We start from the raw sequence: 15,274 nt of genomic DNA, 5'->3' as shown, positions 1-15,274 counted from the left end.
TGTTGTTAAAGGAGCCCTAGTGGCACAAAGTTAAGCTCTCAACTGCTAACCTAAAGCTCAGTGGTTTGAACCCACCAGCGACTCCACAAGAGAAAAAACCTGGCAATCTGCTCCCGTAAAGATTATAACCTAGGAAGCCTAGGAAGCCAGAATCAATGTGACAGTGTATGACAACGACGGTCTAGGACCGCCTGGCGCAGAGTGGGTCCTAATCAAATGTCAGTCTCTTCTGCTTCCCTTTTTATTTAAAGTCAGGGCAATATGGAAGACTTTTAGAAAGATTCCCATAAGTAAGCAATAAATGTTTCAATAAATAGATAAAATATCAGAGATTTGTTAAAAATGTAAAAGATTCCCATGCCATAAGGATTTGTCACATTCATTTTATTGGAAAAGTGGTTCCAAACTGTGCACCTATAGAATTTAATATATAAACCAGACAAAATTTTAATAAATTTTACATTTTACTTTATTTAGTTAATTTATATTTAAATAGCCACTTATGGCTAGTGCTGGTGTACTGAATACGGCAGTGTAGACACTCAGCAAATGTTCTTAGAATGAAATAATCAGGATTTTTCTCTTTTTAATTCTCTTCTCTACCCTGCAAATATACACTGAAGATTATAGGCATCATCATCTCCATTTGAAAATTTCCTTCCATAATTTTTGTGCCTGTGGCACAGCTGCTGCTCTTTAGATACCGGTCAACGCTGGCTGATGATAAAATGATGAACCAAATAATTGGGAATTCATGGAGACACCTGGCACTTTAGTTCAACAATTTTTTTCCTTTTTTTTTTAATACAATTGCTTGTGGTTGTGGTTTTTATATTAATATACATATTAACATTTTTTTCTACTTATATTGTTCCTAACCAACATTATGAAATTATATCCATACTTTGTGGTATTGCACAAGGTGTGCCGTGCTGCCAGAGCATGTCTTCATCTCAGCAAGTTGGGAAGCCTTTGATCAGCGAAATGTGCCCATAGAACACCATATTCGTTCTTCAGTGTTTGCAGTAAATGACCATTGCTTTAATTAGAATGATAATCTGTCTTGCACTTTGCGTTTTTATGTTTTAGTATGTATGAAGGTAGTTAATGTTTAAAAACCATTTACATTTAATCATTTCCCTATTGAAAAATATTTTAATTATCGTTTTTTTTCAGCCATTACTGAAAATTAGCATATTACTTCTGAGGTGAGTCCTGGCCTAGGACTTTAGAAGTCTGCAGTAGTTTCAAAACTCAAAGAGTTTTCCTCAGTAGTTTCAAAACTCAAGAAGTTTTTTTTTTTCTCTATTGTGAACATGTACTCATATTGCTTCTGGAAGGAGAGAGTGGGAGATTTGCACCAGAACTAGAATTTAGGAAAAGGTAAATTTAGAGTTGCGGGTATCAGTAAACATAGAATCCAGAGCTGTTTTTAAGAATTTTTGTGTTAGATGTCTTAATCAGTTAATTACCTGGTATGTGCCATGTTAGACATGCTGCTACAACTTTTTCAGGCTTAATACGTATTTTACCTTCTTTTATACATTCATCTATTCATTTTAGATTAATTAAATACACAAAAGTATTTTGTTTTTAAGTATTTGTTGAGTGTCTACACTGCCCTATTCAGTACATTAGCACTAGCCGTAAGTGGCTATTTAAATTTAAATTAACTAAATAAAAAAAAAAATTAAATTTAGTTCCTCTGTCACACTAGCCACACTGCAAATGCTCATAAGCCACGTTTGGGTAGTGGTTATCCTGTTGGATACTGCGGATATAAAACATTTCCATCATACTAGAACATTCTGTTGGAGAGCAGTGGTCTGCCGTGTTTCAGGCTCTGCCCTGGATGCTGGGTAAATTGTTAAGATTTAGTATTTTTACCATGCGTACATATATATTGTACAAGACAAGCATTAGTAAACTGTTCTTGCTTTAAATGTTCTATGCATTCAGTACATTTCTTTTTTAACCTTAATGTTTAATATTATTCACTTTTTGATAGCTCCTACCGTCTTCATTAGAGGAGACAATTTTGTCTGGATGAATTAAATTCTGAAGAATATCTTTTTTTTTTTTTTAAATGATTTTTATTGTGGAAGTTTACAAATCAAGTCAGTCTCTCACAAATAAACTTATATATACCTTAATAATACTCCCATTTACTCTCCTCCTGAGTCAGCCCGCTCCCTCCTTCCAGTCTCTCCTTTCGTGACCATTTTGCCAGTTTCTACCCTCCCATCTCCCCTCCAGATAGGAGATGCCAACATAGTCTCAAGTGTCCACATGGTGCAAGTAGCTCACTCCTCATCAGCATCTCTCTCCAACCCATTGTCCAGTCCAATCCATGTCTGACGAGTTGGCATCGGGAGTGGTTCCTGTCCTGGGCCAACAGAAGGTTTGGGGACCCTGACCGCCAGGGTCCTCCTAGTCCAGACTCATTAAGTCTGGTCTTTTTATGAGAATTTGGGGTCTGCATCCCACTGTTCTCCTGCTCCCTCAGGGGTTCTCTGTTGTGTTCCCTGTCAAGGCAGTCATCGGTTGTAGCCGGACACCATCTAGTTCTTCTGGTCTCAGAATGATGTAGTCTATAGATCATGTAGCCCTTTCTGTCTCTTGGGCTCATAATTACCTTGTGAGCTTGGTGTTCTTCATTCTCCTTTGATCCAGGTGGGTTGAGACCAATTGATGCATCTTAGATGGCCGCTTGCTAGTGTTTAAGACCCCAGACTCCACACTTCAAAGTGGGATGCAGAATGTTTTCTTAATAGATTTTATTTTGCCAACTGACTTAGAAGTCCCCTGAAGCCATAGTTCCCAAACCCCTGCCCCTGCTTTGCTGACCTTCGAAGCATTCAGCTTATTCAGGAAACTTCTTTGCTTTTGGTTTAGTCCAGTTGCGTTGACTTCCCCTGTATTGAGTGTTGCCCTTCTCTTCACCTACAGTAGGTCTTATATACTATCTAATCAGTAAATAACCCTCTCCCACCCTCCCTCCCTCTCCTCTCTCGCAACCACAAAAGAATGTGTTCTCAGTTTAAGCTATTTCTCAAGATCTTATAATAGTGGTCTTATACAATATTTGTTCTTTTGCAACTGACTAATTTCACTCAGCATAATGCCTTCCAGGTTCCTCCATGTTATGAAATGTTTCACAGATTCATCACTGTTCTTCATCGATGCGTAGTATTCCACTGTGTGAATATACCATAATTTATCCATTCATCGTTGATGGACACCTTGGTTGCTTCCATCTTTTTGCTATTGTAAACAGTGCTGCAATAAACATGGGTGTGCATATATCTGTGTAAAAGCTCTTATTTCTCTAGGATATATTTGGAGGAGTGGGATTGCTGGGTTGTATGGTAGTTCTATTTCTAGCTTTTTAAGGAAGCACCAAATTGATTTCCAAAGTGGTTATATCATTTTACATTCCCACCAGCAGTGTATAAGTGTTCCAATCTCTCCACATCCTCTTCAACATTTATTATTTTGTGTTTTTTGGATTAATGCCAGCCTTGTTGGAGTGAAATGGAATCTCATTGTAGTTTTAATTTGCATTTCTCTAATGGCTAATGATCAAGAGCATTTCCTCATGTGTCTGTTAGCCGCCTGAATGTCTTCTTTAGTGAAGTGCGTGTTCATATCCTTTGCCCAATTTTTAATTGGGTTGTTTGTCTTTTTGTGGTTGAGTTTTAGTAGAATCATGTAGATTTTAGAGATCAGGCACTGGTCGGAGATGTTGTAGCTGAAAAATTTTCCCCAGTCTGTAGGTGGTCTTTTTACTCTTTTGGTGAAGTTTTTAGATGAGCATAGGTGTTTGATTTTTAGGAGCTCCCAGTTATCTGGTTTCTCTTCATCATTTTTAGTAATGTTTTGTATTCTGTTTATGCCTTGTATTAGCACTCCTAACGTTGTCCCTGGTTTTTCTTCCATGATCTTTATCGTTTTAGACTTTATGTTTAGATCTTTGATCCATTCGGAGTTAGTTTTTGTGCATGGTGTGAGGTATGGGTCCTGTTTAATTTTTTTGCAGATGGATACCCAGTTACACTAGCACCATTTGTTAAAAAGACTATCTTTTCCCCAATTAACTGACACTGCACCTTTGTCAAATATCAGCTGCTCATATGTGGATGGATTTATATCTGGGTTCTCTATTCTGTTCCATTGGTCTATATATCTGTTGTTGTACCAGTACCAGCCTGTTTTGACTGCTGTGGCTGTATAATATGTTCTAAAATCAGGTAGAGTGAGGCCTCCCACTTTGTTCTGAAGAATATCTTTTATGGCAGTTGAAATGGTGGTGCCTACATGTTTCTTTGCCATCTGGGAACAGCTATGATGTGAGATTCTGTGTCAGCAGTCAGCTGATTACTGGTCTTAGGAGTTTTAGTTCTGTTTAAAGCAAGTTGAAAAGAGATTCCTTTTGATGAGAATAAAAATTGTAAACTTTGAGATGTGAAGATGAAACGAAGGGTTCTTGTAAACAACAGAATTTACTCACATTTATTCATTTATTCACTTCATGTTGGCTACTGTTGGAGTCGATTCTGACTCATATCGACCCCATGTGGCAGAGTAGAACTGCCTCATAGGGTTTTCTTGGCTGCAGTCTTCACAGAAGCAGATTGGTCTTTCTTTCTCCAAGCTGCTGGGTGGGTTCGTACTGCCAACCTTTCAGTTAGCAGCTGAGTGCTTAACTGTTGTGCCACCAGGGCTCCTATTTATTCACTTACTTGACCATAATTGTGTTTATAGTGTTTATAAGTATGATTGTAAGTTATAAATGTTTTTGACTGCTCCAATTAATCTTATTGGAGGTAAGCTATAACCTTACAAGATACTTTTGTGGGCATATATTGCTATCACTAGTAATGCACAGCTACTTTGGCTATAATTATATTGGGTTCTGAGCACTCAACAGAGTTGAAGAGTGTGATAAAGTCACTCAGCAAAGAGCTGGGAGCCCCATGCTGATGGGGGCCACTCTAATTGAGTTTTAGCACATCTCTGAGTTCTGTTTGAACTCTAGAAGTGGTATAATTAGTGTTGATTTTGCAAGCTAGGTAATGGTTTGGTCAGTTACAGCTCTAATACTATTAACAGTTTCAGGATAATGGCAGCAAAAAGCCATCGTCTTCTAATTCTACCTTGGGTGATGTATATGTGGGTAACTTTATTTTCATTGACGCAGCAGTGACTAGAGGGAAATCATGTTTCTCCAGTAGAGAGAGAGAGGATGTATCGGTGTGTGTGTGTGTGATGGGGGATCAGACCTTTCCTGGGAAGGCGGATGTGAGAGATACCAAAGCTCTCGGACTTTTTCTCTTGGGCATTAGGTCCTTTTGGGGGATTGGCTTAGTGCAGCATCAGCAAAGCAGGAGGGTCCAGCAATGTGAGTAATTGACCATGATGGCTAAGGCTGGGGCTGCATCTAGGGAAGAGTGATCCATCAGTGTTAGGAGCCTGGCCAAAGTAAGTCACTCAGGCAGTTGAAAAGGGAAGAAGCCAGATTAGGTCATAAGAGACCAGAGTTCTAGAAAGAAGTGATACTATTACTTCCCAGAGAGGAAAACTGCTGTCCACTTACTTGTTTATATACAAGATAAGAAAAATTGAGATTTTCTGCTGCCTGCTGCAGTTGATCAAAGGCTCATCTGGGAAGTGTAACATAAATGCCATCTGATCCTATCTTCTCTTGTGTTCTGAAATCAGTTGGCATTTTTCTGCCAATGCACACGTGGAAGCTTCTTCTAAAAGAAGAGAAAGCAAAGTTGGGTTGTACCCAACTGAGAGCTATAAAGTTGCTTATCTTGGCAGGAACCAGAGAGGGCAGGAGCTTTGGCAAGGCTTTGACACTTTCTAAGGAAACAAGTTGATTTTGAGTATAACTATATAAAGACATGCACCTGGGTGGTACAAATGGTTTAAGTGCTGGGCTGCTAACCAAAAGGTTGGTGTTGAACTCACCCAGAGGTGCCTTGGAAGACAGGCCTGGTGATCTGCTTCTGAAAAGTCACAGCTATGGAAACCTTATGGAGGGCAGTTCTACTCTGAAACATATGGGGTTGCTATGAGTCAGAATTGACTAGAGAGCAACTGGTATTTTATGCAGAGGCCTGGAGGGCTTATTTCCAAACCAACATCTCCGCATTGTGATCTCCAGGGCGAAACCAGTCGGTATTGATCCATACATGTCTTGGGCAGAAAAAGGTGAAGAACACTGACCGTATCAAGACACGGCAGACAAGGTCCCTACTCTTGAGAAACTCAAAGTCTAAATGAAGAGTGGAGCAAACAAGTATGAAAGAAGTCTTAGGAGCTCATTCTGAAATATAAGCTAACTGCTTAAAGGGAATAATGACACTCTGCATTTTAGATCAGAAGAGTCAGCATTGTTGAGAAGAGAAGCCTTTTATGAACTGGGAAGCATGTCAGGAATAGGTAAAGATGAATGTTAGAGAGAAGAGGAAGTTTGCATTTCAGCTGTGGCTCTCAAAGAGTCCCTGAGATTCTTTCAGTGGGGCTGTGAGGCCAGAACTATTTTCATGATAACACTGAAATACTATTCGCCTTTTTTACTGTATTCACATGTGCTCTGATGGTGCAAGAGCAAGTAGTGGGTAAAACTGCTGGTGCCTTAGCGCAAACCAAGATAGAGGCACCAGTTTCGTTAAAGAATATGTTTTGTAATATTTTCTGTGACAAAATTGGAGCATAGGCATTAAGCACTTCCGCTGCGTACTGAACTATGATGGTTGTCTCCAGAAAAACCACTTGGTCAGTCGATTCAGTTATGTGATAAATCTGGTTGCCTTTGTCATGGGGCACCATTTTTACTTGAAAGAATGGCTGCCAGACACAAACTATGGTATTTTGTAGATTTTAAAAAAATGTTTTCATTAATAAAGTGAGCCTTCATTTCACGGAAGAAAAATCCTCAGTATTTATTGCCAATAATAAAACTTGAGCTTTCAGGGAAAAATCAGACATTTGGAAAACTTGTATCTACCACTGTGAGTTTGATATTGTTGTTAGGTGCTGTCGAGTAGGTTCTGACTCATAGCGACCCTATGTACAAGGGAACGGAACACTGCCTAGCCCCGCACCATCCTCACAGTTGTTGCCGTTCCAGCCTATTGTTGCACCCGCTGCATCAGTCCATCTCATTGAAGGTCTTCCTCTTCTTCACTGACCCTCCACTTTACCGAGCATGATGTCCTTCTCCAGGGACTGATCCCTCCTGATAACATGTCCAAAGTATGTGAGACACAGTCTCGCCATCCTCACTTCTAAGGAGCATTCTGGCTGTACTTCTTCCAAAACAGATTTGTTTGTTGTTCTGGCAGTCCATGGGAATTTAATATCTTCCCAGTCTTTGAAACACTTTTTTATTAAGATTGGTGGTGATATTAGCAAATGTGGTTTTTTGTTTTTAATTTATATATATAGTAGAATAAAATACATCAGTGTTAGGAAGATTCGTATAACTTAGTGAGCCAGTCTTTTCCAATGTCAGAATGTTGGAATATCCAGTGTCATGGAATCTTTCACGGGTAAAAACCATTCAAAGTGCAAGATAGACTAATAGGTTTTAATGTACCAACATATGAAAAGTGCATAGATAGGGTTTTATGTATTTATTTTTATTTTTATTGTGCTTTAAGTGTAAGTTTACAAATCAAGTCAGTCTCTCACATGTAAACTTATATACACCTTATTACATACTCCCATTTACTCTCCCCCTAATGAGTCAGCCCACTCCCTCCTTCCAGTCTCTCTTTTCATGACCGTTTTGCTGGTTTCTAACCCTCTCTACCCTCCCATCTCCCCTCCAGACAGAGATGCCAACACAGCCTCAAGTGTCCCTCTGATACAAGTAGCTCACTCCTCATCAGCATCTCTCTCCAACCCATTGTCCAGTCCATTCCATGTCTGATTAGTGGTCTTCGGGAATGGCTTCTACCGTGGACCAACAGAAGGTTTGGGGACTATGACTGCCGGGATTCTTCTAGTCTCAGTCAGACCATTACGTCTGTCCTTTTTATGAAAATTTGAGGTCTGCATCCCACTGTTCTCCTGCTCCCTCAGGGGTTCTCTATTGTGCTCCCTGTCAGGGTAGTCATCGGTTGTGGCTGGGCACCATCTAGTTCTTCTGGTCTCAGGATGATGTAAGTCTTTAGTTCATGTGGCCCTTTCTGTCTCTTGGGCTCATAATTATCTTGGGACCTTGGTGTTCTTCATTCTCCTTTGATCCAGGTGGGTTGAGACCAATTGATGCATCTTAGATGGCCGCTTGTTAGCATATAAGACCCCAGACGCCACACTTCAAAGTGGGATGCAGAATGTTTTCTTAATAGAATTTATTTTGCCAAATGACTTAGAAGTCCCCTGAAGCCGTAGTCCCCAAACCCCTGCCCTTGCTCCGCTGACCTTTGAAGCATTCAGTTTATCCAGGAAACTTCTTTGCTTTTGGACCAGTCCAGTTGAGCTGACCTTCCGTATATTGAGTATTGCCCTTCCCTTCACCTAAAGTAGTTCTTATCTACTATCTAATCAGTAAATAACCCTTTCCCACCCTCCCTCCCTCCCTCCCCACCTCATAACTACAAAAGAATGTGTTCTTCTCATTTTAAGCTGTTTCTCAAGATCTTATAATAGTGGTCTTATACAATATTTGTCCGTTTGCATCTGACTAATTTCACTGAGCATAATGGCTTCCAGGTTCCACCATGTTATGAAATGTTTCACAGATTCGTCACTGTTCTTTATTGATGCGTAGTATTCCATTGTGTGAATATACCATAATTTATTTATCCATTCATCCGTTGATGGACACCTTAGTTGCTTCCAGCTTTTTGCTATTGTAAACAGTGCTGCAATAAACATGGGTGTACATATAATAGATAGGGTTTTAGATTCCACATTGCAACTAACCTTTAAGAAACTCCAGTCATCAGGTTTTAGTGTAGTATCCAAGAACAGCTTCCACAGTGATCTAAAAAGGCTATTAAAATACTCCTCCCTTTTCCAGCTACGTATCTGTATGAGGCTGGATTTTATTTATACACTTTAACCAAAACAATACCTTAAGGATTGCATACAGTAACAGATATTAGAATATAATTGTCTTCTATTATTCCAGACATTAAAGAGATTTGCAGAATTGTAAAAACCAGTGTCACTCTTCTCACTAATTCTTTTTGCTTTAGAAAATATAGTGATTTTTCATAAAAATATATTGTTAATATGCAATGAGTTTTTTATATCTAAATGAATTAATAAATATGTTTTAAAATTTGTTTTTATTTTCTAACCAAAATAAACAAAAAAAACCAAACCCATTGCTGTCGAGTTGATTCTGACTCATAGCAACCCTATTTTTTATAGGGTTTCCAAGGAGCAGCTGGCAGTTTCGAATTGCAGACCTTTTGGTTAGCAGCCTAGCTCTTAAATGTAAATAAAAGCTCTTTGGGCCCAATCATTTTTAAGACTGTGAAAGGACTCTGAGGCTCAATGGTTTGAGAGCCAATGTACTAGAGAAAAGTTATTTATTGAGCAGGAGAGGATGGGATCCAGAATCTTGTTAGAGAGAAGTAGAGAGGGTGGTTTTCAGAGAAGGAAGCAAAGAAAGATCTGTGAAGTGTGTGAAGCAGACAGATTGCTGTAATATATGATGAAAAGTCACACTGGACTGGGTAAGTTAGCTTGTCTAGTTCTTTCTTATCTGTGGCCTCTTTCCAGGTCAGCATTTGCAAGAATTCTGTAACTTAAACCCAGGCTTCTGCCTAGCTTCCCTGTGATAGAAGAGGGCTGTTAGGGGTTGATTGGTGGATTCTGAGCCTGGTTCAACCCAGTAATTTGATTACAACGGGAAATTATGTGGTAAAGCAGAGTCTTGAGGACTGTCAACTTTCCAGTGTGTATGGATTTTTACCACCTGCTTCATTTCCCACAACTCACTCCCATTTTAGATTCAGAAAAAAAATTCTCCCTGACTCTACCCTATGCAGTAGTGTACAGCATCCTATAGAAGTTCAAATGTATGTTTGTCTCTTTTTTAAAAAAATGCATTTTGTGTTGTAGGACAGGAAAGGCCCATTTACTCAGTTCTATTTTTAATTTCAAAACACTTTTTACATGTTCTTTTCAATACCTAGTTAGCAAGTTTGCTTCTTTTCTGTCCATAGGAAGGAAATTTGTGGTCTGTGCAGTGATGTGAAACCACCAATAAACACCAGCTAGATTGTTCTGAGGGGTTGCACATGGCTTATCTTTCTCGTGGGAAGTAGATTTGCCATAAAGCTAATGATACCTACACTTCAGGGCCCCTCATTTGCATGGGTCCCTTTTATATTTGTATATTTGAATTCTTTTTCTTTTTTTAACCCTTTGCTACTCACAGGTCCTCTAGGGACCAAGTATTTTTTCTGGCTGTGAAGGTTTATTGGAAAGCTGCCGTACCACTGATAGTGTATGCTGCCGCAAGGGAGGGGCCTTTACGGGTGTTTGAAACTGAAGAAATGGCCGTGTGCTGCAAATTACTGTTTTTATAGGGTATGAGGTATCTGTATTTTTGGTAGGAAAAATGAAAATTTTTATTTGTTATACATATGTACCAATAGATCCCGGTAGGGACTCTGGAATATAATTAGTGGAGTACTTCATCTGTACATTAAACACCTAGGCAGGCTTGTGAGAAGGGGCAAGAAGAAAAATCCATACTATCTACCAAAAATTCAGGCACACTCAATGATTCAACATGCTTCCATTAATGAAATCACATGGTATCAAAAAATATTCAAAGCGGAAGATAATTGGTTCACGAAAGGATTTAAGAAGGCCCCCAAAATTGTATAAGCCTCAGGCTTCTAGAAATTTGGCTTTGAGGGAAGCTATGTGAGGGTCTTGGGGATCTAGGAGTTACGCTCTAAAGATAGCATTGGACAAGTAGGGCAGGTGTAAGGAAGGGAGTATAGCCATAGTACTTGAAAACGTTAGCAGCATTGCTTTCGGGGGATTTATTCAGACAAGTATTACTAGTTCAATATATAGTAGTGCTTCAATAGCAGTAGTACTATTTAGAAAATAAATTTTTTTTTTTTTCTGTCTACCATGTAGTATGTATTCCTAGCACCAATCAAGAGCTTTCCTTTTTCTGTATAATAAGCTGAAAAGTCATCCTCATTGAGTCGTGGTATCTTTTTTGGTTCCATTTTATCACTGAAGCATTTGAAAAGGAGTCAACGATATTTTTACTTTTTAGACCCTTGGGTTCTAAGGGAACTTTAATTAAAGCCTCAGCGCACAGAAATAGTTAACCAACTTCTAGGCCTCTTTCTTTGTGAACCTTTCAGCTCTTTTCTCCTGAAAGACTTCTACTGTTTTCTCTCCCAATAATTATAATGTCATACTAATACCAGCAACAATAGCAGCAACAGCCTGTGTAAACTGCTCTACATATGTTCTCTCTCTGAGGGTAGATAGGATTACTGCCCTTATTTTACAGGTGAGGAAACATGGGCTGAGAGAAGGTAAATCATTTGCTGAAGGTCACACAGTGTAGGAAATGGTAGAGCCAGAACTCAGACTTTGGTGCGTTCGATGCCAACACCTTTACTTGTTTCATCCTCCTGCTGTTAGCCAGATACGTTGGAATGAGAATCTGAGAAAGTCTCCAAACAAAACACTCAGCCATTTTCAGAACTTCTCACAAACACTGGGGATTCACTTAGATATCTAATGTCAGTGGCCTTTAGGCAAGCAAAGCAGCTGTTGCCTCGTATACATCAGTAAGTGTGATCAATATTGTTTTATTCCTGCATTGGGACATGAGTTCCCATGTGCCTGGCCCATGCCAGCTGTTAATAAAGACTCACAAACAAGTGGGTTAAGTGGTGGTGGCTTTCGTGGGCCTGGCTGAATAACACTGATTTCTTTTTGTTCGGCTTAGGTATTTGGCTCGAGTGGGGGATCTGGAAGCTACTGACACTGAAGATCCAAATCTGAATTATGGACTTGTTGTGGACTGTGGCAGCAGCGGCTCCCGGATCTTTGTTTATTTCTGGCCAAGACACAATGGGAACCCTCATGACTTGCTGGACATCAAACAGATGAGAGACCGCAACAGCCAACCAGTGGTTAAAAAAATTAAGCCAGGTAGTAATCAGATCCTTGTTGATCTCTTTTATCTGCTACAGGCATGAGCGAGGAGAGAAGAGAAGGAAAGAAATCTACCCTTTTCTTCTTGAGATTCTGGGTAATGGGAGGGATATGTCATTTCTTGTCGCCCCCCTCCTCTCAAGTAAATGAGTGTCTACGCCCTTATGGGGTATGAGTCTTCTTAGTCTATGTGATCTGCTTTTTAAAGAAAGTATTTTATTTTACTTAAGGAATCTCTGCAATGGCAGACACTCCAGAACATGCTAGCGATTACCTTCGTCCTCTGCTGAGCTTTGCTGCTGCTCATGTGCCTGTGAAGAAGCACAAGGAGACCCCCCTTTACATCCTATGCACAGCAGGCATGAGGCTTCTTCCCGAGAGGTGAGGTATGCAGGGTCAGAGAAACACATGAAAAAAGATGGCGCAGGAATTGAAAGGCCAGTTCACTGTATCTTCCTTTGTGGTTCCCTGATCTGAAGCTGGAAGTGGGTCCACCACACGGAGTTGACAGGTGGCACCCAAAGACTCCTAGATCAAAAATAGAGAGCAGAGCTACTCCTGTACCCAAGTATTACACCAGTCAGTCCTTCACACCTTTATGCCATTTACTTCTTTGGAGTCAGTATCTGAGGTGGCTTAAGTGATTCTTAATTTTTATCGAGGGATGGGATTGGTGGTGATGGTGATAAATTTGGCTCTAGAGGGGAAGCATAATTACAGAAGGGTAGTAGGAGGGTTGCCTGAAGGACTGGGTACTTGGGGACTAGTAGGAGGGCTCTGGCAGAAACACTGCATTCTTTGTAACTTTGCCTGGGTGCCTGCTGATAGTTGGTGAGTCCCTTCCTTTTGCTGCTGTTTGGAAGGGTGCTGCAAAGGTCAGTCTCCATTGCTTTAGACCAGTTTTCTCAGCTCCAGTCAGTTAAGTCTTTTTTACTAGGCCTTGGCAGTTTAGCCTGGCATCTTGCCTCCTGATCCCTCTTCCCCCACTGGAAGAGGGAGGAGGAGGCTACACTTAGGTTAGACCTCTCCTTGTTTGTGATTTCTCCCCTTTGACACTTCCTCAGCCTCTTTGCACTTATGGGCATGGGGTGGATTAGGCTCACTTAACTCTAGAATTCATCTCCCTGAAATATTCATAGACTCTAGACACCAATAAGACATCAGGTATTCTTTATTAGCTTCAGTGTTTTTCCTTGGTAAATATCAGTTATCTTTTCCATGGTTTAATTTTGTATACTTGGCCTTCCTTTCCTTAAAACAAGAACAAAAACCTCAGCCATGTAGGACTCCGTGCTTCTTGTGAAAAGTCAGACAATGCGTGTCAGTGCTTTAAATGGACTTCCTTCATTCTGTTTAGACACACAGTTACTGGGTTCTGTCTGGTTTACTGTTGAAAAGCAGATTATTATTATTTTTTTTTATTTTGTAAAAGTTTAGTAATAATTCCAAATGCCTTTCTTCAAAAGCGTAGCGTTGAAACACAAAATAGCCAGGAAAAAAAGGAGAAGGGAGAATGAAAGGGGTAAGTTTAAACAATCATTCAAATAGACAATGCTCAGTTCAACATATATAGGCAATATTCTTTGAAGATAATAAAAGAGGGGACATTTAAATTTATTTGGGCATACATAAAATAGAGATCGAAGGAAGTAATCACAGAAACTGGGAATTGAAAGCCACCTGAAAAAGTCACTGAATGTATTCATTTTCATGAGAAAATTTTTATCTAACTTAATCTGCAAGCACCAAAACCTCTTTGGAATCCTTCTGTCACCACCCTTTCAAACCCTTGGCAAAAAATCAATTGTGCATCCTCTATTAATGAATTTTCTAGGGGCTGACCAGACAACCAACATAATCCCATTTTGCACCTTTCTAACTTTGTTGCTGTGTTAACAATTCTTAGAGAAAAGGGCATTAAATACATTGTCTTAGCTTCCTAGTTCTGCCGTAACAGAAATACCACAAGTATGTGGTTTAGAAGAACAAAAATTGATTTTCTTAACAGTTTAGGAGGCTAGAAGTCTGAATTCAGGGCACCAGCTATAGCGCAAGGCTCTCTCTCTGTCTGGCCTGGGGGAAGATCCTTGTCTCAGCTTCTGTAGCCCCAGTGTTCCTTGATTCCTTGGCTCTCTTTACATGCTATCTATCTCCACCATCCCACTTCAGTCAGCCCCCACCGCCCACCCCCATTAGTTTTTGCTCATCTCTGTGACTCTGCTGCTCCTTATGACCCAGAGGTGATTAGGTTTATGACATACCCTGCAGTGATAGGACCTCCCTAACATAACAAGGAAAATCTTACTTCCAGACAAGATTGCATCCACCTAAAGGGGTTAGGGTTCCAACATATATTTTGGGGGGCACACAATTTAATCCATAACATACATAGAGTTGATTTTGTTTTAAAATCCTATTAGTTTTAAATATTGTCACAAAATTCCAGTTATGAGAAGCAGATTATTTTATATAGCCATTTGTTAACACGAGAGTCTTCTAGCTCCTTGTTTATATCCCCATACATCTTGGTGTTTTTAAAAATTTTGTTTTGTTTTTGCTTATTTTTAAAACCAAACTTTAAGAGAGTATAACACCACCTTTACATCATTAAAGGAAATCTTAAAACAAACAAGCAAAAAACCCACTATACTGATACTATCCTATCAAAACTGTTTTCATTTTTTCATATTCCCTTCTCCGTGTACATCTATAAGCAATTTTTACAGATTGTAGAAATTATAATCATACTGTGCATGCAATCTAGCATTTTTTGTTTTTGACATAAGTAGTATTCACATTGTTCAAGTTTCTAGAAACACTGGGAAGAGTAAAGATAACATAGGTGGTGCCACATCACAAGTCTGTGAATGTCCTGAGTCTTATAAACAAGGAAGAGGAGGAGGTCGATAGAAAAAGCTGACTCGGTGGTCAAAAAGGGAGTGCCAGCATTAGGGCTGGGTGGAGAACCTGGTCTATGGTTTGGCCACATTTTGTCTATCTGGAGCAAAGGAGAGGATTGCCTCATATCCTGGCACTGCTCAGCATTGCCTCTGTTTGTCAAAGAAATTTCCATCTAAACAAAACCCGCTATGTATCTCCACTCCAT

The 15,274-nt window shown here is 39.7% G+C and overlaps 1 protein-coding gene across 3 annotated transcripts in view; it reads left to right on the top strand.

The window, feature by feature from the left end:
* Positions 1–15,274, top strand: part of ENTPD7 (ectonucleoside triphosphate diphosphohydrolase 7) — a 48,347-nt gene that overhangs the window by 11,272 nt on the left and 21,801 nt on the right. For all 3 annotated transcript variants that reach the window (XM_010589070.3, XM_064269455.1, XM_064269454.1), the window contains 2 exons: positions 11,960–12,165; positions 12,399–12,549. In XM_010589070.3, the coding sequence (XP_010587372.2) occupies positions 11,960–12,165; positions 12,399–12,549 (357 nt within the window). The remainder of the gene's footprint in view (positions 1–11,959; positions 12,166–12,398; positions 12,550–15,274) is intronic.

The sequence above is a fragment of the Loxodonta africana genome, chromosome 16 (genome assembly GCF_030014295.1).
Source record: "Loxodonta africana isolate mLoxAfr1 chromosome 16, mLoxAfr1.hap2, whole genome shotgun sequence".
NCBI classification, from domain to species: Eukaryota; Metazoa; Chordata; class Mammalia; order Proboscidea; family Elephantidae; genus Loxodonta; species Loxodonta africana.
The sequence above is the reverse complement of the archived record's forward strand: the minus strand, read 5'-3'. Positions and strand labels throughout refer to the sequence as shown.